Source organism: Neolamprologus multifasciatus, chromosome 15 (assembly GCF_963576455.1).
Source record: "Neolamprologus multifasciatus chromosome 15, fNeoMul1.2, whole genome shotgun sequence".
Taxonomy (NCBI): Eukaryota; Metazoa; Chordata; class Actinopteri; order Cichliformes; family Cichlidae; genus Neolamprologus; species Neolamprologus multifasciatus.
Genome location: NC_140453.1, coordinates 11,000,994 through 11,026,200, shown reverse-complemented (window position 1 = coordinate 11,026,200; position 25,207 = coordinate 11,000,994). Strand labels below are relative to the sequence as shown.

Sequence of the window (25,207 nt, the reverse complement as noted above, 5' to 3'; positions counted from 1 at the left end):
ATTTGTGAAAGAAAAGCAAAACACTTTTTTGAAAAGTCTGTAACAAAACCATCAAATCTGATCAAGGTTATTTAAATGCTGCTAAAGAAGAATGGATTGGAATAAAAAAAATACATATCCTAACCTTAATTACTGGGTGAGAATAATGAATGATGCTCATAGTGAGTAAGAAGTAAACTGAGTGCATTTTTTGGACAGAGATTCACTTTTAATGTGTATGTATAATGGTAAATGGATGGTAAATGGACTGATTCTTATATAGCGCTTTTCTACTCTCCCGGAGTACTCAAAGCGCTCTATACAACACGCCACATTCACCCAGTCACACCCATTCTCACAAGCACTTTATCTGTACTTAGTGCTTTTTCTAACTACATTCACACACATTCATACTCCGATGGACGCATCGGAGAGCAACTTGGGGTTAGTATCTTGCCCAAGGATACTTGGCATGCAGACTGGAGGAGCCTGGGATCGAACCTCCAACCTTCCGATCAGTAGGTGACCTGCTCTACCTCCTGAGCTACAGCCACCCCATAATATAATACATATACATAAAAAACACTCCCGAAACAGAATAAATTGTTACAAATAAATTATTACATAATATTAATAAAAACTATAAAAATGGAGGCAACTTTGCCTGTGGTAGAATGTATACAATGTGTACAATGTATGCAGATACTAATTTTACTAATTTAATAATACTAATTTTCTGTTGTAAGATTTATGAGTTTCATGCTTTCATAGTGGTACTTAGGAGAGCTTGACATTTTATCAGGTGGTACACACTGTAAAAGGTTTGAGAAACACTGATGTGTGCTTTTGGAAAACATTTAAAGCTGCTGTACAGAATCTTTGAAACAAGCTTAAAACATTTTTAGAATATAAACAGAGCATCTGCTTCTCTTTACAGCTCCTCACTCCACCAGGGCTGTTTGGCACTTTCTGATAGTGTGCAAATGTGATGTACGTACTGCGGCAGTCATACAGACAACTGGACGGTCCAAAAGCTGGCCTACCTATTACTGGCTGAGGTTTTAGAAGAGTTGTGGCTGAACCACATAAAAATATATCATTAATTTTAATCTCCCCAATCAATTATAATGTTATGTTGGAATGTTGTTAAAGAGGGTCAAAATGTTTCAACCCAGTTTGTTTTGCAGATTCTGTATAGCAGCTTTAATATAGGGAGGACACAACTTCCAGATTGTGTTAGTTTCTGTTGTGCCTGTCACTGTTCCCTGTCTGTTTTCTTACCTGGTTCTTCCTGACCTTGCCCTTTCTCCTCACGTTCCCCTCTTTCCTCTCTCCCTCTTTGGACTGACAATCATACACAAATAGATTGTATTCAATTAGATAAAAATTAAATTAATATGAAAAAATACTATTAAGATCACTAATAAAAACGTCCTCTCTCAGTGTACTTTCAACCAAAAGGCAAATAACCAAACCACATGAACATCTAATAAAAGATACAAATATTGAAACACTGATCCAACATTATTCTTGATTGACGGATCATTTGATTTTACACTTTTACCTGAATGTGGCTCCTTTTTTTGAAAAAACTTCCTCATATCCATTATGAACCTGACTGTCTCTCTGTACGCACACGCACACACACACACAACAGGAGTTATAAGGTTAATGGGCATTCAGTCAGTTAGCTAGTTAGTATCCATTTAAAACAGGACAGCGGTAACAACTTTAGGCTACGGAAAATTTAAAGTTTTAGATTTTTAAATAGGCTGTATACATTTCAATGGGAGGAACAGGACGGTGAAATGTCGCTGAATTTACTACAGAGCAGGACGGATTGTAGGGTAGCAAACATTGTCGGAAAACACGTTTTCAACACTGCAGGTTACCTGGTGTAATGTTTTTCAGTTAAAAAGAAACATGGTCTGACTCCTACCTAACTATATAAAGAGTAACTGAAGGTTAAATGCAGCTAATATGTCCTGATTTAAGCCAGGCACTCACACCTCCGCTCTGCTGTGTCTCAGCCACCATCGCTCTGGCAGCAAGAGCGCTAGAGCCAGAGCAGGGGAGAGCTGGAACAAACCATTTTGGGAGGGGGGGTTATCTATACTTTTGTTGTTAAAATGTTATGTCTCAAACAAGTACAGTACTGTATGCTTTTTGTATTTTTAGTAGTGTGTCACACAAACAGCAAATATTGTCAAAAAAAAAGTAAGAAATCTTTGGGGGTGCTTTGATTCATTTTGAGGGTGCTGAAGCACCCCCAAAAATGGGCTAAAATCGCCCCTGGTCAGTAGTAATACTAAGGCAGGCTGCAGGGTTGAAAAAATATCCCCCACACCATTGCACCACCACCATTTATTTCTGTGTGCCCTTAGTGGGTAGGCACTCTTGATTTTTGCCTGTTTACTTAAATGTTATCCAGCCATGACCTGCCTCAGTTTTTCTCTCTATTATTGTAAGGTCTTTACGTTGCAATTTAAAGCACCTTGTGATGATTGTTGTTTTGATTTGGTGCCATATGTATTGAATTGAATTGAGCTGAATTTCAGTTTGTTGGATTTTCTGGACTTATCTACCAAAGTCTCTTTGTTGTTGTTGGTAAATCTGATGCTGCCATTTTGGATCCATATATGGACTATATATGGAATTTTGTAATAAGGCAGGGTGTGGGAACAAATAGTAAAGTTCTGCTCAGGTTTTAAAGGTTAAGGTTTAGAAAGAGAAATGATAGGAAACTCTCTTTGAACTTGTTAAAAGTCTAGAAGTGGGAGATGGCCTTTTGGCTGGGCCAGGAACATGAGGAATTTTGATAACACGGATTTGATGAAATGAGAGCACGAACAGCTCTTTCAAAGTTGGCTACAGATTAAAACAATGAAATTAATAATAAAGTTTCACAATACTACTAAGTTGAATAAAAAATCACGACTAGACTGCCTGGTGAGCTGTATGTCAAAGCAAAGTTTGGAGTAATGATACTGCAGCCAGAATGTCTGACGTTGAAGGACAGCTTTCCAAGATTCTTTAAGTCACGGGTCAGCTCTGGAAGGACAAATGAAAAGACATCAGATCTGGGCTTGTTAAACAGAAGTTTGGGAACATCTGTCAGTCAGCAGAACATATAGCTATGTGCCATCTGTGTAACAGTGGAAAATAACATTTCTTCTATGAGTTACATGATCCAAGGAAACAATATGAATAGAGAATAAACTGGGATCTATTATTGAATCTTGTGAGAACACTGCATGAAGAATAAGGGGGAAAAATCCCCTACTAAGACAAGAAAAGATGAGTCAGATAGGTAGGAGTAACACCATACAAGAGAACTATCCTTGATACCAGTGCCGAGTTCAATGAGATTTAAAGTATATCATGCATATCAAATGTAGAAGGTAGGAGAATTAAAACTGAGAAATGACTGGAGTCAGCAGTGTTGAGTAGTTGAGTAAGAGCTGTTTTTGTGTTAGGTACAATACCAGCTGGGTATTTCATTATTGGTGTCATTCAGAGATGAAGACACAACAACCTTTTGAATAGTTTAGGTAGCTGATGGGAAGATCAGGTAGCTGGAAAAAATTGAAATGGGAATAATCATGTCTAATGTTTGCACTGAGATCTGCCTGGCATTATTTAAAGAATAACAGCCTCACCATACCATGTCTGTCTGTCTGTCTGTCTTTCTTTCGCTGCCAACTCCTCCTACCCAATCAGGATTTGAGCAACCAAACTTGGCACACAGGTACAAACCAGCCAGAATTCTGGCTCCTGCAGATTGGCTGAGTTCCCATGTGGTATATAAATCAAACTCAATAAATCCATCACTCAATTACAGGTACTCCTGACTTCAGTTCGTTATAAGTACAAAACACCTCTGTCCACAGAATAAAAAGATGAAGATATCAACTGTTGGTGTGATGATTCGGAAATATAAACTGACCATCAATCTGCCCCGGTCTGGAACTCCACACAAGATCTTGCATCATGGGGTGAGGATGATCATGAGAAACGTGGCGGATGAGCCCAAAGTTACACAGAAGGAGCTTGTTGATGATCAGAAGACAGTTGGGACCACAGTCACCATGAACACCACTGATAACACACAACACCATAATGGATTAAAATCTTGCAGCCCCGGCGAGGTCCCCCTGCTCAACAAGGAACATGTAAAAGCCTGTCTTAGGTTTTCCAGTGAACATCTAAATGAGTCAAAGAAGGCTTAAAAGAAAGTGCTGAAGTGTAGATTAAACCAAAATCAAGATCTTTGGCATCAGCTTGACCTGCAGTGTTTGGAGGAAGAGAAATGCTGTATATGAACCAAAGAACGAGGTCCAGTGGACAATATCCCTGATTTATACATCTTATAAATTGTATATATTATTATATATATTATTATATTATGTTATTTCTTGAATGTCATGGCAGTTTTGCACTTTTAATGATTTGTTTGAACTGTTGTGTTGGGGTGGATTGTACTGCGTACAACTTTAACAACTCTAAAAACAAGAATGCACAAGATTGGATTTTTTTTGTCCACACTGGTTCAAAATTATACATAGAGTCTCAAATATACAAATACATCTCCACTAATAATTGTCAAGTCGTGCCTACAACAGCTGCTTTTGGTGCCTTTTTTTGGCACACCTTTAATTACGTTAATCGCCAAACATCGAGAATTATGCCACAGGCTTTTCTGGATGTTTGGCCATTAACGTAATTAAAGGTGTGCCCTGTACACTGATTCCAGCCTGTAAAAAGAACAGTTCAAAGGAATCGTTAAACGTTCAAAATTACCATGATGAGTGTATGTAAACTAGGCCACAGCTGTAAATTCACCAAAACTTGGTACAACCCAGACTTTCATATCATAAATTATATGAAATAATGGGAACAGAGATTATTCATCTGGAATCCTTGTTTTATAACAGTTCAATCATAAATCTGATATATAACATGGGTTATGCTGAAAAATAAAATTCTAATGAAAAACAGGCAACGAGCTGAATTGTTGTCTGTTTTTCTGAATTATGAAAAAGACCTGTGTATTTCAGTTTGGAAACTGCTGAAATGATTATCCTCATGTTATCTTTCCGTGCCTGACAGATATTGTTTTTTAAATTGTAATAGTTGTCTAATAATCAACTATTATTTAAGCCTTCCCAGCTGTGTGTCTCCTAGGAGATCTTTAAACATTTGAACTGCCACTGCCATACAAGTTACCTTACAGTGGCATTTGCTAAAAGTACTCCTAAATTGTCGAAAGACAGAAATATCCCAGTTGTGCCTTCCATAACTGAAAACATATCAACTGGAAGATAACTGACACAAAAACCAAACTGTAGAATATTTGGTATATGCGAGAGTCCATTCATTGATGGTGCTGACTTTCCTGTGTAACTTATCTATCTATCTATCTATCTATCTATCTATCTATCTATCTATCTATCTATCTAGATAGATAGATAGATAGATAGATAGATAGATAGATAGATAGATAGATAGATAGATAGATAGATAGATAGATATTATTAGCAGCAAACGAGTGACACAATTATCTAATAACATTAGACAGGTGGTCATAACATATTGGATTTTGCATGTTTTCCCATAAAGACTTGCCAGGGGTCACCCTCCATTGTTTAGGTCCACTTTTGTGAAATTGGATTTCATTTATGTAAGTACAACAGGTTCTTTTTTTTATTCAAGAAAAAAATTTCAAATAACAGGAAAATGCCAGATACATTGCAAATACGTATTGCATGACAACGGGGGTCATGTTTACATACTTTAAGGGGCAGCTATGCACACAAGATCCTTGTTTCCACTACTTTCAAACCTTTCATCTCTGTATTTAATAGAAGTTCACCAGTGACAGGGATTACTTGTAATGAGCAACACATGGGAATGAAACTCTTGTTAATATTCACACCTGTGCTCTTATTCTCAAGTCTGCTGGCACACACTATTTTCAAACTCGCTTGAACAAATCTTTTTGAAAAGTGTTTATTCTGTTATTTATTAAAATGTTTATTATTATTATTATTATTAATATTATTATTATTTGTGAATTGGGTGAAATTTTTAAACCTGTTTTTCCAGTAGTACTTATTCCTGTATAAGAATGCATTGCTGTGAAAGATGATGATAAAACTGCATCTTTATGCCTTTTCAGCACAAGTCTGTCACATGGTTGACTAAGCAATACTGACCTGCAACTTCCACCCCTTTTCAACAACCAATAAATCTGTCAGATCAGTCAGAAAGGGTGGTCTCCAGCAGCTAGTGGTAACTGTTTGCCAGAGGTCTCTGCAAACATTGCACAAATCCTAATTACATGGACACCTTAGGTCCCATTCCAGCGAGGTGAGCTAGTCTGAATTGAGGCTGGAATAATAGTTCCCATGTTGCAAGCAAAAATCATCATTCATGCTCACTCCTTGTCACTGTGCAGATTGAACCATTTAATTTACACGTCTCAAGTCACTGAAAGAGCTGCTCTAAAGACTTTGATATTGGTAGGACTTCACCTGATTTGTCCTTCAATTAACTCAGAGGGTGCATTTTTCTGTTTGTGGAAAATAAGGAGTAAAGAGCTTGCATTCGGATGAAATGATTGTGGAGGCAGCTTTGCTAATCGCTGTCACCATAAACCCTTAGCTTTAAAAGTATGATTGAAAAGTTTGCTTCACCTGTAGGCCCAAAGTCTTACAGGAAATTTATCTCACCCAAACTTCATCTTCCTTGACTCCGGCATCTAATAGCAAACATGTGTATCTGTATCATACATGAAGGATAACTTATTTTGTTCCAGTCAAAAGGGAAGAAATAGAGTGTGTGGCTTTGAATCCCTATTAGACTGAAAATAAAATTGGGAGATCTTGCATTTCAAAAGGGCTTAAATGTTTTTTTTTATTTGACTTTACAAATCCCTGAGTGACACATTTATTTTTCATGCTGAGCAATCACCACAAGTTTTATCGTGTAGCGTACTAAACAGCAGCTGCATGAATTATTGTAACAACAGTGCATAATGATTTCAAAACATGGCATAATAACCGGTGTAATTGTGGCCTGCAGTAGGAGGAGCAGCAGCAGCAACTCTCGACATTTAAAAACTACTTCCACAGCACCCAAAACATGCTCAGCATCTCCTCACACACTAAATATCTGGCACCAAATTGCAGACAGATGCAGTAAAAAAGATGGTTTGGATTATCTGACAGCTAAAGTACCTGAAATTTTCCTTGGGGATTACTAAACACGTTAAAATGAGCGCAGTGAATAATACATTTACATTATTTGGACATCTACACACATGACCATTTAAAAAACAAAAAAACCCCGCAAAGTACCTTAGATGAATGGTTCTCATTTCAAAGCATTACTCAAACCCTTCTGATACAATGATGTATAGTTAAACAAACCAATCTTTGTGCCAGCCATATAAAGCAGCTTCATTAGGGAGTATTTTTCAATCTTTGCCTTTGGATTGCTTTTGCGGGATGCTTTGGATAATTACACAGGTCTGCAAATAAAGAATTCAACTGCATGGGATATTTCAGTTAAATTTTATGGGGGTTTTTTAGGGTGCTGAATCCAAAAATGATCTCCATTTCCCTTCATCACAAACAGTTTTTTTCTTGCAAAACATGAGGAGTTTACTTTAAAAGAAGCACAACAGCGATTAAAAAAATTTAGATTTAGATTCCCTACCTTTTGCTATTCAATTCAATTCAGTTTTATTTATATAGCACCAAATCACAACAACAGTTGCCTCAAGGCGCTTTATATTCTAAGGTAGACCTTACAATAATACATACAGAGAAAACCCCAACAATCATATGACCCCCTATGAGCAAAGACTTTGGTGACAGTGGGAAGGACAAACTTCCTTTTAAGAGGAAGAATTTTCCGGCCGAACCAGGCTTAGGGAGAGGCAGCCATCTGCCGCGACCAGTTGGCGTGACAGAAGGAAGACTATAAATAAAATAACCTGTTGGGACATGATCATCAGCTCCTTACACCAAACCCACTGTACCCTCCCCTTCCTACTGACCTCCCTCAATTCCTCGCATTTTCTATTTGTATTTTTCTTGGGTCTCACTCTTAGAAATATTAAATTCAGATTAAAAAAAATCATTATTCGATATGGCGTCTTCACCCCATGTGTCTTCACCCCTGTGTTCCCTCAGCCTTCATGTGTTTCATGTCTGTGTCTTATGTTGTCAAGCTGGTGTTGTCATGTCTGCATCATTATGTTTCCTGTTTTATTTTGAAAGGGTCTGGTGTTTCTATGTTCAGTGTGTTTAGTTTTACTCCTCCCCTGTGACATCATTATGCTCATTGTGTTCATTTCCCCATGTGTTTCCACTTCCCTTGATCACCTCCTGTCTGCTTTTAGTTTGTGTCTGTTCATTCATTCCTCGTCCGAGTGTCTGTTAAACTACCTTGTTTTCATGTCGTGCCATGTCTCCAGGGTTAAGATTTCATGTCAGGGTCCATGTTCTAGGGTTTTGTTTTGTTATGTTTAGCTCACCCAGGTTAGGTTATGGTTTGGTTTTGCCTTTTATTTTATTCTGTTTCACCGGCATTGAATAAACGGCTTGTTTTGTTTCGCTCAAGTTTTGGCTATTTTGCGTGTTTGCACTGTGGTCCACCTCCTCACTCGACACAGTCAGCTTCGCAGCCAGACTGTGACAGTACATGTTCATGCCATACCATTACCTCCTGTTTGACAGATGTAGTATGCTTTAGATCCTGGACTTTACCTTTACATTTCAAGAGAGTTCTTGACCTGTTTAAATGCTGTTAAGTTGTTTATCCTAACTATTGAAATAATTCTGCACTTTAGTTGTTTTCTGTGTTCTTTCAGACTTGTTGGGGTTGCTGAGCAGAACACTGCATTCCTTCATTTGAAGAATGTTGATTTTGCCACTCCTAAAGATTTCGCTATCAGTCTGATAGGTTATTTTTATTTCTTTCAACCCAATGATGACCTCCCCCACACACTGACATCTTTCTGGACGCCATTTAAAATTATCACAAAAATACAAATTCAGGTCTTTTAAATCAACTTCAGGTATGTGTGCTTCATTTGCCATGAAATAACAAGGGAACAGACCTCACCTGGCCATGTAGCAGCTTGCCAATCAGTTGTCCAATTAAGCCTCTTTAAATGGGGGGCTGTATATAATCATTGGTGTGATTCATAAAAGTTTATGCAAAAGTTTTGTTAAAGCCCTTGAAGTGAACCTGAACATCTGCACTTCAGTAACATATTGGTTGTTTGATTTAAAATTCACTGTGGTGGTGTACAATGACAAAATTACAAAAATTGTCTATCTGTCCCGCAAGTTATGGACCTAACTGTATGCAGTTGACAGAGATAGTATAAAATAAATGAGCATCAATCACAGTAGCATCAAACACTCTGAATTAATCTGTATTGTGTATTAATAATACTTTTCTTAATGAAAACCAAGTGCAGAGATTTATGCCTTCCATATCAAATTATTCATTTATATATTTTTTTCTTTTCTTTAATCCTTTCAGACATGTTGAATATTTGCACACAATATTTGCAAGCACAATTTTAGATTGCATGGATTTAGAAAAAGAAAAAAAATACTCCTAAACTTTACAGATCCAGAAAGAGCTGCTTCTCCGTGCAGTTTTTCCTGTTTCTAGCATCACCCTCATTTTGGTGTAGAGTGTTTACACTCTATTCTTCTGTGTCAAGAACATATTTCTTATTTGTTTAGTTGTCTACATCTGCAACCCCCCACCAAAAAATGTAGATAATAACAACTTTTATATCCTGCAATGAGGATACAGCGGTCATTTTTCATTTTGACAAGGAAATAAAGTTACCATTTAAAGTTTGTTAAATCTGAAAACCCTTTTGCACAAACTGCAATTTAATGTTCCATACTGGAGGAGTGAATTTGTGCAAATCAGGGCAAAATAAATAAATGACAAAGCCAATTTTTTTTTGTAAAGCATTGCTTTCCATTGCATGATAAGTGCGTTCACAACATCTGGGAGTAAAATATTGCATGATGATATTGTCAGTTTCCTTTTGCCGACTTAAAGTTGGCCAATTACATAACCATTACTGGAACCCCAACTTACATCCTCTACATTTTTATAGAAGGTGTCAGTCAAGCGTGGTCTGTACATACCTGCACGGTCATCTCGGCCGCCAGAGTAATTGAAAACACTGCTGTGGAAGTATGAGGACTTTAATAATGCCTTGCTCCACTGAAAATTACAATTCTTTCAAATTGTCAGATGAAAACACACATTTGGAAGGTTAAAGATAGTTTTACACACCTTTGACCATATGCTCAATTGATATCTAAACTGGATATGCAACACGATTGAATAAACACTGGAAACCATCAGCAATCAGCAGATGAAGCGGTCTGTTGACACGAGATTAAAACAATTCACAGGGTTGACTGGAAAACAGCTTGTTATGATTGATTGGTTGGAAGAAGGTTATGAATTCAAGGCCAAAGCTTTCCCTCTGCTCTGTACTGATATCCAAGGTATTACTTATCATATGATGACAACTAATACTTACACAGACAAAAAGACAAAAAAAATAACTATAACGTTTGGCTAAATAAAACTATATATGGTAAACATCATGGGCTGTTAAGTCCAATAAAAGCTGCTGAGCCAGCACACAGTGTCCAAGAGCATCAGTAGCTGTCCAGGACCACCCACAACACAACTTTGGGTGTGAGAAGATTAGGGTGGATGAATATGATGTTAAAAGTTACAATTAAAAAAAAAAAAGTTAATAAAACTTTAACACTGTTCATTTCTAATTTCCAACCTTAGAAATGTTGTTTCTTTCCATAGCCATTAAACTGGCAGTCTCCCTTTAAACTTCCTCTTTATCGCTAGTCTTTGCCTCTTCGGACAAAAGGCCTCTTTTACTTTGGCTGTGCACCTTTTGCTCAGCTACCTGGGGAAAGCTGCCAAGGACAATACACAGAAAAACAAAAGTAATTTTGGGTAGTCAAGGACAGCAGGTGGTGGCAGACAGAGCTGCAAAGTGAAAGTCATGCTAAAAGGGAACCAAATTTGCCACTAATAGGTTCAATAGGCATTAATTTTATAATGAAATGTTAACCAAAAAGCCTTATTGTTTTAGTAAACTCAATAAAGTCTGTAAACATATTTCCCTAACTTAACTATGTCATGTTTGTGCTCACCATAACCAGACACTAACCTCTATGCCTTCTCTTTATACATAATAACTGTTTTTAAACTGTGATTCCTAACATCCACATTAAAGTGGCTGCGTAATATCAGAATACACTTCTCTGTTAATGTGTTTTTCTTGACCTTGAGTAAAGATTTTCAGTTAAACTTTCATTTCCGTGGTCAAAAATGAACTTTCATGCTCAACTGCCTCTATATTGTTTGACACCGCAGATGTACAAAATGAAACAGAAGATGACTCACTGTCTCTAAATATGGAAAGCCATTCATTCTAGTGAAAGCACGTATACCACGAAAATGTTACAGTCAGCCCCTTCTTCAGTGCTCATAATGTATGGTTAGTGTCTTTCTCTAGTCAAGCAGGCACAGAAATCAATTAATAGTCACATGTCTCCTGTCCCATCCAATCATTTATGTTCGTGATCCGTCTCGTTTATGTGGGCTCATTCATCTCTGTCTCATTCATTCTGCTTCCTTCAACGCTGTTGATCCTCGGTGTTTCTGCTCTGCCTTCGCCTTGCAATTTACCACCCTCCACTTCCCCCGGCCTCATCTAGCATTAGGTGTAGTTTCTGGAAATTTTTGTGTGTGTTCACTTTGATTAAAGAGGAACTCAACTGATTTTACAAAGTCTTTTGAAGACTTTCATGGTCTTGGTTAAGGCTTGTACAGATGTGAAAAAAAAAAGTTGCACTGCATAAAGCTTAATTTTCATTAGGGGCTCCATGAGAAACTGGGAATGTTGTGGAGACCTCTATCAGTAAACAGAAATCAACTATTACTGCTAAGAGTAAATGCTACAGTTAATCAGCTAACTAAAATTAATTGTTCGCCCCTGGTAAACTGTTTTGCTGCTCCAGAGAAATACAAAACATCTCAAGTTGCAAAGTCAGAAAGATTTATCCAACATCTTCGAGCTTGCCGTACCGGCATATCACACATCAGTTTGCTTTCAAACTGTCCACAGCTACATTTTCACAACAATCTGGAAGAGCTTATCATAGGCATCAACTTCCTATTCAGTGACTGATGCTCATTGCTATTTCTTCATCAAGACTTGTAAAATCAATACATAATTTCGCCGACTAGGGTGGTCTGCGAAGATGTCCTATTACCCCAATCAGCCACAATTTTAAACCCCATAGTAACTGCCAAAACAGCTCTGACTCTTCTGCACATGGGGCCTCTGGGCGGCGTCCTATAGCGTCTGGCTCCATGTTGCTGGCAGCAAATTCTCTGGGATCTGTGAGTTGCAGTGGGTGGAGCCTCCGTGGATTGCTCTTTTTTTCAGTGCATGCCAAAAATGCTCAGTCAGATATGTACAGTGTGGAAGCTGGGTCACTGCTAAGAGATCTTTGCCTGCTTTCTCCAGCCACTACTATTACTGCAGTTAGTTCAGTGTCCTCTGTTATCCTGCTGGGGGAGTCTGTTGCCATCGGAGGGTGTTGTTCCCATTTGGAAGGTTGTGCTCGCTCTGCAACAGTGTTTAAGAGTGTGATAAATGAAGCAATGCGAACAGGATCCAAGTTTCACAAAAGATAAACATTGCTAATCCCAATTTGGTTTTGCTTATCTGTGTGATTTACTTTTTTCTACATGTGCCAAGTGATGCAGTGGTGCCTCACGGCACCTGATGCTTGACTCCAGCCTTCGTAGAGTTTGCTTGGGTGCACCACCTTCCTCCCGCGGCCTGTGGTAGATTAACTAGTGTAAAGGTGTAAATGTTTCACCTAAGAGTGAGTCATGAGACATGTCAGTGTGTTATCCCTGTGAGGAGCTGGATGTATGGCAGCACGCTGCCAAGCTACACACATCATGTCCACTACCCCACAGCAGTTTCCGGCTCTAAATTTTGTGGTTATGGTTGAATCTTTTAATACATGCACTCAATGAAATGATGCGACAATTTGCATGTATTCACGTCACGTTAAAAGTAAGTTCCAACGATCTGTTGAAAGACAAAGGTGGAGGGGGAGAGATAAGGATGATGAAATAAAGAGAACAAGAATCTGTAGTATTCGGGCTCATGAAGGATCTATTTTATCTATTAGGAGGATTTTCTCTAACCAAAAACACATGGATGGAAGAGAAGGAAGAGAACCAGTTTCTAAGCTGGGCCTTTAATGGCAGATGTTAATCATAGTCAATTTTTTATGTTTACATCTGTCATGACAGCAGGGGGTTCTTTTGTGGTGGTGGTCAGAATCAGAGGAGATCTCGCTCTCACAAGGCTGAGACAATGCCCTCGAGTAACACCTTGAGAAAGTTACATTTTCAATTTGGATCAGACATCAGGAAGAATGAGGCACATTTGCGAGAAGACAACCATATCCTCCCCTGATTAATTAATCAGATCACCTTCCAGAAGAGAAGTGTCACGAAGAGTTTAGAAGAAAGAGGAGAACAAAACTAATAATCAGTATGTTGAAACCAATGACCACCACACTGCACATAAGGCTTACGGCATGCCGTTTACTTGAAATCACATGAACTTGACTCAACGACTTACACACACACCGGACAACAAAGTTTCACATGTGACCGTACCAGAGGTTAGAATGGTCATACAGCTGAGAATAGAAAGTGGGTTAAATGAGGTTATGTGTCTATCTAAACAGCCATTCAAACAAAGAAAGTTGTGATTTCTCCTGTCGCATGTCTTGTGACACAAGACATGCTGACGGGAACTTTAAGCAGAAATGATTTCAAAACATTTCTAGCAGCAGTCCAAAGAATTAAAAATAACGGACTAAAATGAGCATCAAAGTGCCAAACAGTTATGCTTTTCTTCTGTCTGTACTTATCTGCTTGCCAGACCATTAACAGGAATACTGATATTAAACTCATAAAACATCAACCTTTGTACTTACCAGTCATTTAAACTCAGTTGTTTCAGTTTCTTTTATTTATTTTCAGTCCAAACTGAAGAGACATTTATATCCCAACAAAGACCAAAAGCTTTAACATTTTTCATATTGGACGTATTTTCACCTAGTCTTTGCTGTACAGTGAGCTTGATGTAATTTGACTGATGGCAATAATCTGCTCAGCAGACATGGGTTTTGTGGTTTTGAGCATGTTGCGTTCCGTGGTGGTACTTTGTTTTCCATTTGCGTGGAAAGACTTCAAGTGTCAAAGCCAAGGAGCTGGCTGAGTGTTTGTTGTTCTGAACAAGAGTACAAATGTGAGCAACTTAACACTGATTTTATTTGTGCAGAATGACGCCCCCTGCTGAAGCGTTTCTTCACAAGTCACTCACCAAATACTTATTTTTTCAATGGATTCTAATATTTGCTCTCTCTATATATATATCTATGTACACACACACACACACACACACACACATATAGATAGATAGATAGATAGATAGATAGATAGATAGATAGATAGATAGATAGATAGTCTTATATGGGCAAAAATAGTTTTAGTTTATTTTGCGTTTCATTAAATGTTATTATCACTGTTGGGCTCACTTGACATTGCTCCCCAAATTTATTGCTTAATGTGGCGAAACTGTTTAGGTTTCTTTCTCAAGCGCACTTCATTAGGGTGGATGGTCGTGTCATAAATTAAACACCTTTCCCCCCCATTTCTTTTGATTATCAAACTTACTTCTTTCCTAAACGGATCAATCAGTTTGGCTTTAGAGCAGCAGAATCGGTGATCACATCCTCCTTCGAATATAAAGGCACACAGAGTTGTTTTTCCCAAGCCAAACAGCTGTGCAGCGTCATTGGATTTGTCACTGCCTTTGAAGCACATCCATCCTCTCTCGTTTGCAGATACAATAGGATACCTCATAATGAAAGGGAAATCAGTGTCCACTTTTGTCATAATTTTACTATAAATCAGTATATAGTTCGTTCAAAGGAAATCTTTCTGCCGTTAAACAGGAAGGCATTACCGCTAACAAGCAAAGGACTGCCTGCTGGCGGAGGAGTTTCGGAGCTCGGTGACAGCGCGCACTGTCCTTTCAGCACCAAGGTTTCACTTTACGCACGACCACAGCTTCACCCAGCCATGCAGTGAGAGCACCGAGTGGTCACTATAAATACCCTACTACAATTAGATTGTGAAAGACAGAATATTATGTGGAAAATCTGAGAGTATTTTTCTGAAGACTCCGAGATGAAAAGTTATGTTTTTGATTACACACACACACACACACACACACACACACACACACACACACACACACACATTCACGACGCTTTCTTTACAAGTTGTGAAGCTGTATTTAGTGTTTTATTCTCAAGGGTATGAAACATAACGCTTCACCCCTATCGTGTCTTCACAATATTGTGGGGGAAACAGGGGGACTGGGAGGGGGCGAATGGGAGCCACTTGCACGCCCATACCCATACTTTTCTCTCCCCCCCCCCCCCCCCCCACCCCTTTAAAAAAAAAAAAAAAAAAAAAAAAAAAAGCTGTTCAAACCACGGCAGGCTAGTACAGACTAATCCCCAAAGAGGAGAAACCTCAGTAATCCTATTTACCGGACTGTTCTGACCAGAAACTATAGGGCAATAAGTATTAAAACCCGTTTGTAATTAATTTTCAAAATAATCCTTAAACTGTCCATAGCATAATTGCGTTTCAATTTCCATGATGGATGTAAAACGCGCAATGGCTCTAATGAGGTTATGAGCCTCAGAAGAAGGATATGGGAGCATTTCCACTAAGATGTCGGTATCTGCGCTGTATTCTGGGCTGAGTGGAAATTTCAGTGGAAGTAGCCTATTAGTAGGAAAAAGGCTTCCTGTAACCGCGTATCGTACATATAAATGGAGTAAGGCAAAGGAGGGGGGCGCAGAAAACTTGACACAGCATTCAAGTGATGGTCACTCAACCCATGCACACTCACAGACATTGCGGAGTAACCTACAGCGGACAGGTCACCACGTCGGCGAGACAGAATAAAAAGTGAGCCTCACTTCTTGGCGACTAATCTGCTACTTCAGCCAGGACGCGCACGGGACCACTTGAGCTGTTCTGTGCGCTCTCTCCCTGCAGTCTGCCGGTCTTCAAAGGATGACCACAGGGGCTCGGCGAAGATCCCTGACTTCACGAGCTTTGTTTTTGCATTAATAAAAGCAGCTTTTAAGAGGACATATTTTGGGGCGGACAAACTCCGAAGTTGCGCACAGTTTGCATTTCTTACTGCTGTGTGCGCAGAAAGTCATCAGTGTCTGAAGACTTTATAAAGGTAAAAATAGCTTTAAATTGTTACTTTTAGAATCTAGATTTCTTTACTGTTATGTTTTTATTCTTAGTTCCTCTCTTACTGATGTATTGTTGCCTTTTTTGACTTAACTGTGTCGTGTAACGTCTCGGTAACAGAAGCCTGGATCAACATAAATAAAACTTTTTAAGCTACAAGACTGAAGCCACATTTAGGTAATGAAGACACTCAAATTATTAAAAACATTAAAACAGAGTAACTGTTTAAAAACAAGCACGTGGTAAGCAGTTTTGCATAATATTTTGGAAAGCGTATTTGAAGATAAAGTTAAATAGCGCATTGAATCAATGTCAGGTTTCAACATTGATTCAACATCAAAACCTGACGTTGTTTCAACATTAAAAAAGGGTGCAAGAGTGACGTTAGGTCAACGTCACACTTCAACGTTGATTCAATGATGTCGCCTGATATTGACTCAACGTTGTTTCAATGTTTCCTTGCTATCTGGGATTACTTAACAGTCCATCAAGCTTCGGTCAATCAATTATGATCCGAACTTGATGGACTATTAGGTGCGTGCAGTACTGTGATTTTCGCTTTGTGGCCCATTGAGAAACTCTTCTGTTATTGTTTTGCGGCGTTGAAAGGATTTTAACCAGCATTTACAGTCGCTCTTGGCGGGGTGTAGCCTAATGGGATTCTGGGACTTGTGAAATTAGGAAATGAAAGGCTGTGAGCAACGTTTTTAACATTCATACTCAATCTCTCCTGCAGGTGCCCAGAAAAGAAAATACGACCTCACTGTTTCCCCCGCACTCCCCGGGAGCTATGAGCGAACTACGCAGGCATTTCATTATAGGACTGGTGTTACTGATGTGCACGCTCACCGACCACTGCGGCGAGAGCGCGCCCTCCACGGTCCCAACAGGGGACACATCGGCCAGCATGGACGAGCAGCAGGACTTGAGGCGGATGGTGGAGATCGTGAAGCAGGTGGAGGGGCGTCGGGGACGCCACAGTGCCAAAACAGAAGCGCCGGCAATTTCACGGGAGACGAGCTCTCCGATGGAGCAGAAGGATTTTCGGGACCTCAAAGCATTCAGAGGGAATCAGGCTGTCGGTGAGTTTTCTTCCAGAAAGGAATCTTAAGTTGGATGTACAGTCAAGGATGTAGCATACTGGGATATGGAAGTTTCATAGAGAAGTACAATTTCCTCTCTATTTTCTCGTTAAGGCTACCAAGTCCATGCAATATAACCAAAACTATCTGGTTATAAAACCACTATACTTACTGATAGTACTGACGGTTATTTGAGGGTCATTTGGGCCAACTGGCCCTTTAAAGCTGTCTTGCTATATTTTGTTTGATAAAAACATCTTTGTTCTGTGTGTTGTGATGGATAACTCCAGAGCTGATATTTTAAGGCCTCCTGATAAAAATATGCCATCCATCCATTTTCTTCTGTCTATATGATACAGACTAAAACTTGACACCCTTTCCTTATCTCCTGTCTTTAAACAGCCATATTTCCCAGAGATCTAAGAAAGAAGGAGAAGTTCATAAAATACTTAACAGGTAAGACATTACTGCAAATTCAATGTCTTTTAAAGTGTTTGCTAAAAAGATTCCTACAAAAACAGGCCAGGGAAGTCAGCTATAGCGCACAAAAATGAATTACAGCTTCAGACAATGACTACAAAACAGATGTTATTGAAGGTTGCTGCGGCAACGTTCTTAAAGCCTTCTCTCTGTTCTTGTTTCAGGTCCGCTCTCCTTCAGCCCCAAGTGCAGGAAGTCAGTGTACAAACTCTACCACCACACGAGAGACTGCACGATACCTGCATGTAAGCTGCCATTACACTGGCCCTCTTGACACCATGAGTAATGATCTTGTCCGTTCAATGTCAACACACTAAACCACTCATTATTTGTCAATCATATTTTCTTTCCTCAGACTTCAAAAGATGTGCACGGCTTCTGACACGGCTAGCAGGCAGCCCGCAGTGCACGGAGGGGTAGCACACACCAGGTACGGTACCATGTTCCTCTGATTCAAACATGAATTTTTTATGGTGAACAGCTCGTTAATGTGTCTCGTTGAACGTAGACAACAGAGTTCAGAGCACATTATAGCCCGTGTGTGCGTGTAACACAGTCATTAATGTTGAACAGGATGTGATAAGGAGGAAGTATGAGTTAGTCTTCAAGGTCATTTACTTGAGCAAAATTAACAAGGCCATGCGGTAAAACTGCAGCCACAAGTAAAAGTCTTCAGTGTGGACACATGTACTCTAAGCTGATTTGTTGTTACTAGAGTAGCATTGCTAATGCATACATGTTTTTTGGTATCAGCTTGCTTTTATAGTTCTATAACTGTCACTACCTTATATACAGGATTGTAGTTATAATCTGTACAAACGCATTACAGCTTGTTTTTGTTGTTTTTTTCATTAACGTAAATTTGATTGGTAACGTAACAATAAAGCAGAAAGAAAGAAAGGTATAGTTCTAGTGCCATTTCTCTCTTAAAAGTTGGCTAGAAGTACAAAATACTTGGAAACACACAGTAGCGTGCTTCTTAATTGAATTGACTGAACTTACAGTCATTAAACATACTGTGTTACTTTCTACTTCTGTGGCACAGATAACAAAACTTCCACTCAAATATTGTACTTTATGATGCATTCAAACGTTAAATGAATCTCCGTTTTATGAATCTGTATTTTGAGCCAAGCTCTATAATATATCAATACACCAATCTATAACAGTATTTATATTTACAGCTATTTTTACTATTTCCTACAAACACTTAACTGTGTTTTCTTCTAGCTCGGCAGCAGAGTTCAATTATTACATTGAGCACTTAAAGCATAAAATTACTGTTTACATAGAATTAATTGAGAATAATGATGTAATCATGCACTTAAATGCTCACTACACTAAATCATCAGTAGTGCTAAGAATAATTTTGCTTAAGTAAAAGACTAGATTCAGGATATTACCTTGTTGTGGATTTTTTTTTTAACTTTTGTGTGATTCCTATTTAAGTAAGAATAAATAAAATGTTTGCACTGCATGAGTTATCAGTGTCATTTAGAGTCAAAAACCTCTCCGGTTATGGTTATAGTGTAAAGGTTATGTTGTTCTGAGGCACTACTCAGACGTTTGTTCTCCGTGGTGATATGCTTGCTGTGTCCACACACACACGCCCTAACAGTGGCACAGCGAGAGCAAAGTATCAAATTTCTTATTATTTGTGATTCTTTCTGGAGAGGGGAGAATTTTTCAGGTGTTTTCAAGTTGGTCCTGAACATCACGTCTTTTTTGTTACAGGTCAAAGTCACATACGAGTCCTTCAGAAGAAAAAAAAACTTGGGAAAAAAGTGCCTTGGACAGTAAGGAAGCCTAAATCTGACCAGCCCCGACTGACACTAGGCACAGTATTGTCATTCACTGAGGTCTCCTTCTGCTAAGGCGTGGATGGGTGCCACCCACCACTCAGGCTGGGCCTTGATGGTTAGCTGTCACCACATGGGGGAGCAACCCAGGCAACAAAACCCAGACCAGGATAAAGACAGTGAAACTGAAGAGTGGAGAAGATAAAGAAACAAGCGGCTGAGACACACCAACCTGGGGCCTGTTCATGCTGGGATCCAAAAAAGATGTTGCTAAAACAAAACAAAAACATTTTTTTCTTCATTTATTTTGCTCAAGAAACGAGCGAAATCCAAATATGCTCAACCCTGCCTGTACTACCTTCTACACAGACAAGTTTTCACAGACCTCCAGCTGGCAGTCAGTGCATAGTTTCAGCCACCTGTGCTCATACTGAGAAAGAACTGTGATTAAATTATTAATTGCATGAATTTTTTTCTGCATCTTTGTGAAAAAGATAAAATAATAATAATAATAAAACAAAACAAGTGGTTGTTGGATTTTGGTAGAGTGCAGTACAGAGTATATTTATGTATTTGAGTCATCAAAAGGTAACATTGTACATAATGTAGGCCATCTTTAAAAGCAGGAGCAATATCTTCACACTGTAAAGCGAAACATAAAAAGAAGCCACCTATGTACCATAAATTAACATGACTGGCATTTCCCAAAGGGGTGTCCAACATATATATATATATATATAAATATATATATATACCATAGCTATATTTAAAAATGAAATATACTTAAATAAATTATGAGATTGGTACAAATATGGATTGCCTTTCTTTTCTTGTGCGATATTTTGCTTTGCATTCCCATCTTGAATGAGGAATGATCCTCGAATAACCCTGTGACTGGACTGAGTCCTGGAACTTCCGACTGCTATTTCAGACAGACTGTTAAAAAAGGTCAACTGGCAAAGCTCAAAGTGTTCGAATACATGTTATTGCAACATGATTTTTTATGTGATCACTTTCCAGATTTGTCGGTCAGCATATTTCACTTGCTTTGCAGCAGTCACATTGAGAAAGGAGTTCCTCTTAAAAGGCTGAGTCACTCAAGTTTTCCTGTATATTTCTACTGGTATCTATTCATCAAAACCTTTTATCGTTATTTGAGCAGGTTTTGAGAAGTCTCCTGCAAATGCACTTAAGCAAAGGTGAATGTACAGTGCTTAACAAATTTATTATATCTAATGTAGGGCCTAAATTAAGAATACTGGTTATTACCAAAAAGGATGAGTTACTAATATGCTCAACCTCTGAAATTGTAATATTTTAATGGTGAAACATAATTAATGTCATTATCAATTAATTTACTGTAAAAAATACTAATGCATCATATTATTTTAAGACGCAAAATTACATTTATTTACTGCCATCCCTGTAAATGCAACAGAAAAAATAGTTTTAGTGGTTGGATGTTATGTTTCATTCATTTCTGACTTCTCTAGCTCAAATTTGGGTATAGAAACTTACTTAATTTTTTCACTTACTTTTGTAAGTAATGCAATTCGGTTTATTACTTACCTAATAAATAACAATATATTATTAATTTTAAACAATCTCCTATGTTTTCTTCATTTCTATGGCAAATCTAATAAATTTATTAAGCACTGTAATATGTTTTTTGTTTGTTGTTGTTTTTTTAAAGCATTTTAAAGGAGGAATGGGACCCACGAAAAGTAACACCATTGTTACTGTGGATGTGCTACAGACCACAACAACTGACAGGCTTCACTGAAACCAAATTGTGATATAAAAAAAAAATTGAATGCACACTAATATCAATTAGCAATTATGCTGACTAAGGGGAGGAGATAAATAACAACATGACAGAATAAATTAAAAAGTATACAATTCTATTGACAGTTATATTATCTGTAAATCCACAACTGGTGCAAAAATAGTCCCTAGAAAGAAAAAGATCAAATTTACTGCCACTATATGCAGATTACTTGGACGACTGATTATCTAAAATACACCTCAAACATGGCAAAATACTACTTTTGAGTACTTTTGGGGTTCTTTTGGGTGAACTGGCCCTTTAAATAAGTGCATCAAGATAAAGTTCTCTTAAGCCTTTTGCATGAAATTTGAACCCTGTACAGATGCAACTGCTGCAGACTGAATATTTTTGCAAGAAATTACTTTCGAGGGAAGCTTAATTTGTTTGGGTTTGATCCTAACCAAGACAAGAAAACACTCACACTGCTTGGAGGACCTTGAGTTGAACTTCATAAAGAGATTAAAGTTGGCTCTGCTCTATTCAAGTATCCCAGTGAGACAGAGGCAGTTAACCAGTATGCATATATAGCAGAAGCTAAAGCACCCTCATGGAATTAAGTCGTTTATTTTAAGGTCCTCTGTGAAAACAGACCACCGTGTATGTTTTTAAAAATTAGACTAATAAAATATCTATATATTTTCTTGATCTTTTTTTCCAATTCAGGGTTACAGTGGGGCTCCAGCCTATCCATGCTGTCACACAGCAAGAGTTAAATAGATCACCAGTCTGTATCAGGACTCACACAGAGACAGATAACAATTTACACCTATGGCCAATTTAGAATCACTAATTAACCCAACATGCATGTCTTTTAGAAGACAGCAGGAAGTCAGCGTACACGCAAACCTCACAGAGAGGCACCAGCAGCTGGAAGATTCAAGCCAAGGACCTCCTTTCTCTGAGATGACAGTGCTAACCAACCACACCACCCTAACTTAAACTGCCTAGCACTTATTTCAAAGGATAATTTTATTCAAAGTGCCAATAAAATAAATAATAACTTTTTTTTACTGCTTAACAAACTATGCATTTACTATGTTAAGGAAAAATAATGCAATACTACTGCATTTCTAGATGTAGAAGAATAAGAAGTAAATCTATTTGACAGTCCTCATACACTAATGTTTTGAAGAATATTTTAGACATATACAAAGGAAGGATAGCGGAGCTAATAGTCTGCTAGACAAAGGACTCTAAGGACAGAGCTGCCAGGCAGGAAGAGATGAAGAAGACCAAAGAGAAATTTCTTGGATGTAGTGGAGGACGACATGCAGATGGTTGGTGCGACAGAGGATGCTAAAGGTAAGGTGAAATGGAAGCAGATGATCCTCTGTGGCAATCCCAAAGGGGAGCAACTTAAAGACTAAGAAGAGCTCTTGTACAATAATATAATCACTTTTTATGTAAAGTCAGGTAAGGCTGATACCATTTCTGTTTTTACACTAAATAAGAGGCTTGAGCTGGTTAACTTAACTTACCATAAATGGTGGTAAATGGACTGATTCTTACATACCGCTTTCTATACAACATGCCTCATTCACCCAATCACACCCATTCATACAAGCACTTTCCTCTATACTTTAGTGCTGTTTAGCTAACATTCACACACATTCATACTCCAATGGATTTATCGGAGAGCACCTGGGGGTTACTATCTTGCCCAAAGATATTTGGCATGCAGACTAGGTGGAGCCAGGGATCAAACCACCAACTTTCAAATCAGTAGCTGACCTGCTCTACCACCTGAGCTACAGCCCATGGTGAAAAGATCCAAATTTAAAAAAAACCCCAAAAAAAACAATTTCATCATCAACCTTTAAAGCTTACTATTTAGAATACGAGTTTTTAAATTGTTCAAAAAATGTTTACTAAGGCATAAAAAAATTAGTTGCAATTGTGACCTTTAGAGGTGTCGTTATCTAAATTTGGTTCTCTTCCATAGCATTCGTTTCGTGTCTCACTATGGCAGTGGATCCCAAACTTTTTTTGTTAGGCCCCCCTTTGTTTTACAAGAAAAATGTTGCCCCCCCCCCCGCGCGCGCGCGCGCGCGCGCGCGCACGCACGCACGCATGCACACGTCCTCCAACCACACACACCCATATTTTGCTCCATTGTGGTTTATTTCACACCTCAAACATTTAGTAAACAATTAAGCAAATACAAGTAATCTGCAATAAATTACAGCTAGTAATGAAATAAACTACTAACTCTTTTACGCTACGTCCGCACCTACATGGGTATTTTTGAAAACGCAGCTGTTTCGTCCACACGTAAACGACGTTTCGAATCACCGAAAACGGAGAATTTTTAAAATCCTTTTTTGCGTTTATGTGTGGACGAAGAATACAGAGTTCCTCATGCAACGTCAAAGGTATGTGCCTTTTTTCGTGTCATGCTGTGCACCACGTTATTGTTTACATGAGATGAGTTGCAGAATGGCAGATAGAGACAAAATACTGTTAATCTGACTATCCTCAGTTTTTACACGATTACATATACACACGCAGTTACTGTCCCTCCATTTTACAAAGGCAGAGGCGTCACGGTGTGATTATTTTACGTGTAGTTGTTTTTTTCCTGTGTAATGATATAAAACATTGCTATCAATACATTTTTCAAAAAATGCCTCTCTGTGCAAAATGGGTTTAAACACATAAACAACTGTAGGATACTGTTTGTCCCTGATTTAGACAGGGGGAACAAATCGTGGCAGGATCAGCCTGGTATTATTTGTATCCCACTGTAACTTTACTGTATAAAGAACTAACATCTCCAAAATGTCAGTAGTAGTTAGTCATTACAACAAGTGTTTGTGAACTAAAAATCAAGAATGTGGGATACTGTTTGTCCTTCATTTGGACAGCCCAGCGTGTGCTCCTGACAAAGGGAAAACCAATTCTGCAGGGGAGACCTACCTCAGCACTTGTGCAGGTGAAGCCAAAGGAAAGACCACCATATTTCACCATATTCACCATATTTTCTAGTCTTTGGCTTAGAATGAAGTTGGTTTGGAAACATATTCAGCGATGCTTCATCTCCTGCATTTCTGTAGGCGCCCGTGCTAGCAGTGTCCAAGCGTTTTGTTTTCTTTCCCCCCTTTTCACACCGCGCCCCCCTTAATAATATTAAGATTTCAAAATAATGTCAAACTACTCCTTAAGCTATGCCAGAAAATCAGTACAAGTTATTTAGTATGCAAATTAATTCCCTGGCTTACTTTCCCCAGCATACTTTATTTCAGTGCTAAATAAAACAGACTGGTCTTGCTTGTGTCCAAAAAAAGAACAAAAAAAATCATTAAGTCAGGAAAAAAAGTTGTGTTCTCATATTTGAAACCTAACTTAAAAGCTCCTAAGGTTTACAGATACACAGCTGTATCTACGCTAAAACTGGAGTCATCACCAACTGGAAGCCCTCCAGCCACCATGGTTCATCTTGTCTTTCTACTCCACCCTTGTCTAATGATTTGCAGCCGTTTTTCATTGCATCTATCTCTATCTGTGGTGAAATTAGTCTACCATTGTGAAGTGCACTTAGTGGTCATTTGTGTGGGTGATTTAGAGACCAAATTTATTAT

General features: G+C 38.4%; 1 protein-coding gene and 1 long non-coding RNA gene across 2 annotated transcripts; one reads left to right on the top strand and one right to left on the bottom strand.

Moving 5' to 3' along the window:
- Positions 1-228: 228 nt before the first annotated feature.
- Positions 229-15,593, bottom strand: LOC146501649 (uncharacterized). Its single transcript, XR_014869347.1, has 2 exons — positions 1,544-15,593; positions 229-1,323 (listed from the first exon to the last, which is right to left on the bottom strand). It is a non-coding gene; the product is annotated as an uncharacterized LOC146501649 (long non-coding RNA).
- A 52-nt stretch (positions 15,594-15,645) lies between these two features.
- On the top strand, positions 15,646-21,387 carry alkal2a (ALK and LTK ligand 2a). Its single transcript, XM_085132866.1, has 6 exons — positions 15,646-16,426; positions 17,177-17,522; positions 17,925-17,978; positions 18,167-18,247; positions 18,358-18,432; positions 19,737-21,387. The coding sequence occupies exons 2-5, from the start codon at positions 17,231-17,233 to the stop codon at positions 18,420-18,422; spliced, it is 492 nt and encodes a 163-aa protein (XP_084988992.1). The 5' UTR covers positions 15,646-16,426; positions 17,177-17,230; the 3' UTR covers positions 18,423-18,432; positions 19,737-21,387.
- The last annotated feature ends 3,820 nt before the right edge of the window (positions 21,388-25,207 follow it).

Excerpts from the sequence above, each read along its gene's own strand:
- alkal2a (XM_085132866.1), top strand. The coding sequence starts at position 17,231 with ATGAGCGAACTACGCAGGCATTTCATTATAGGACTGGTGTTACTGATG. Across the intron at positions 17,979-18,166 it reads GTTCATAAAATACTTAACAG|GTCCGCTCTCCTTCAGCCCC; the intron begins GTAAGACATTAC and ends TTCTTGTTTCAG. Across the intron at positions 18,248-18,357 it reads AGACTGCACGATACCTGCAT|ACTTCAAAAGATGTGCACGG; the intron begins GTAAGCTGCCAT and ends TTCTTTCCTCAG.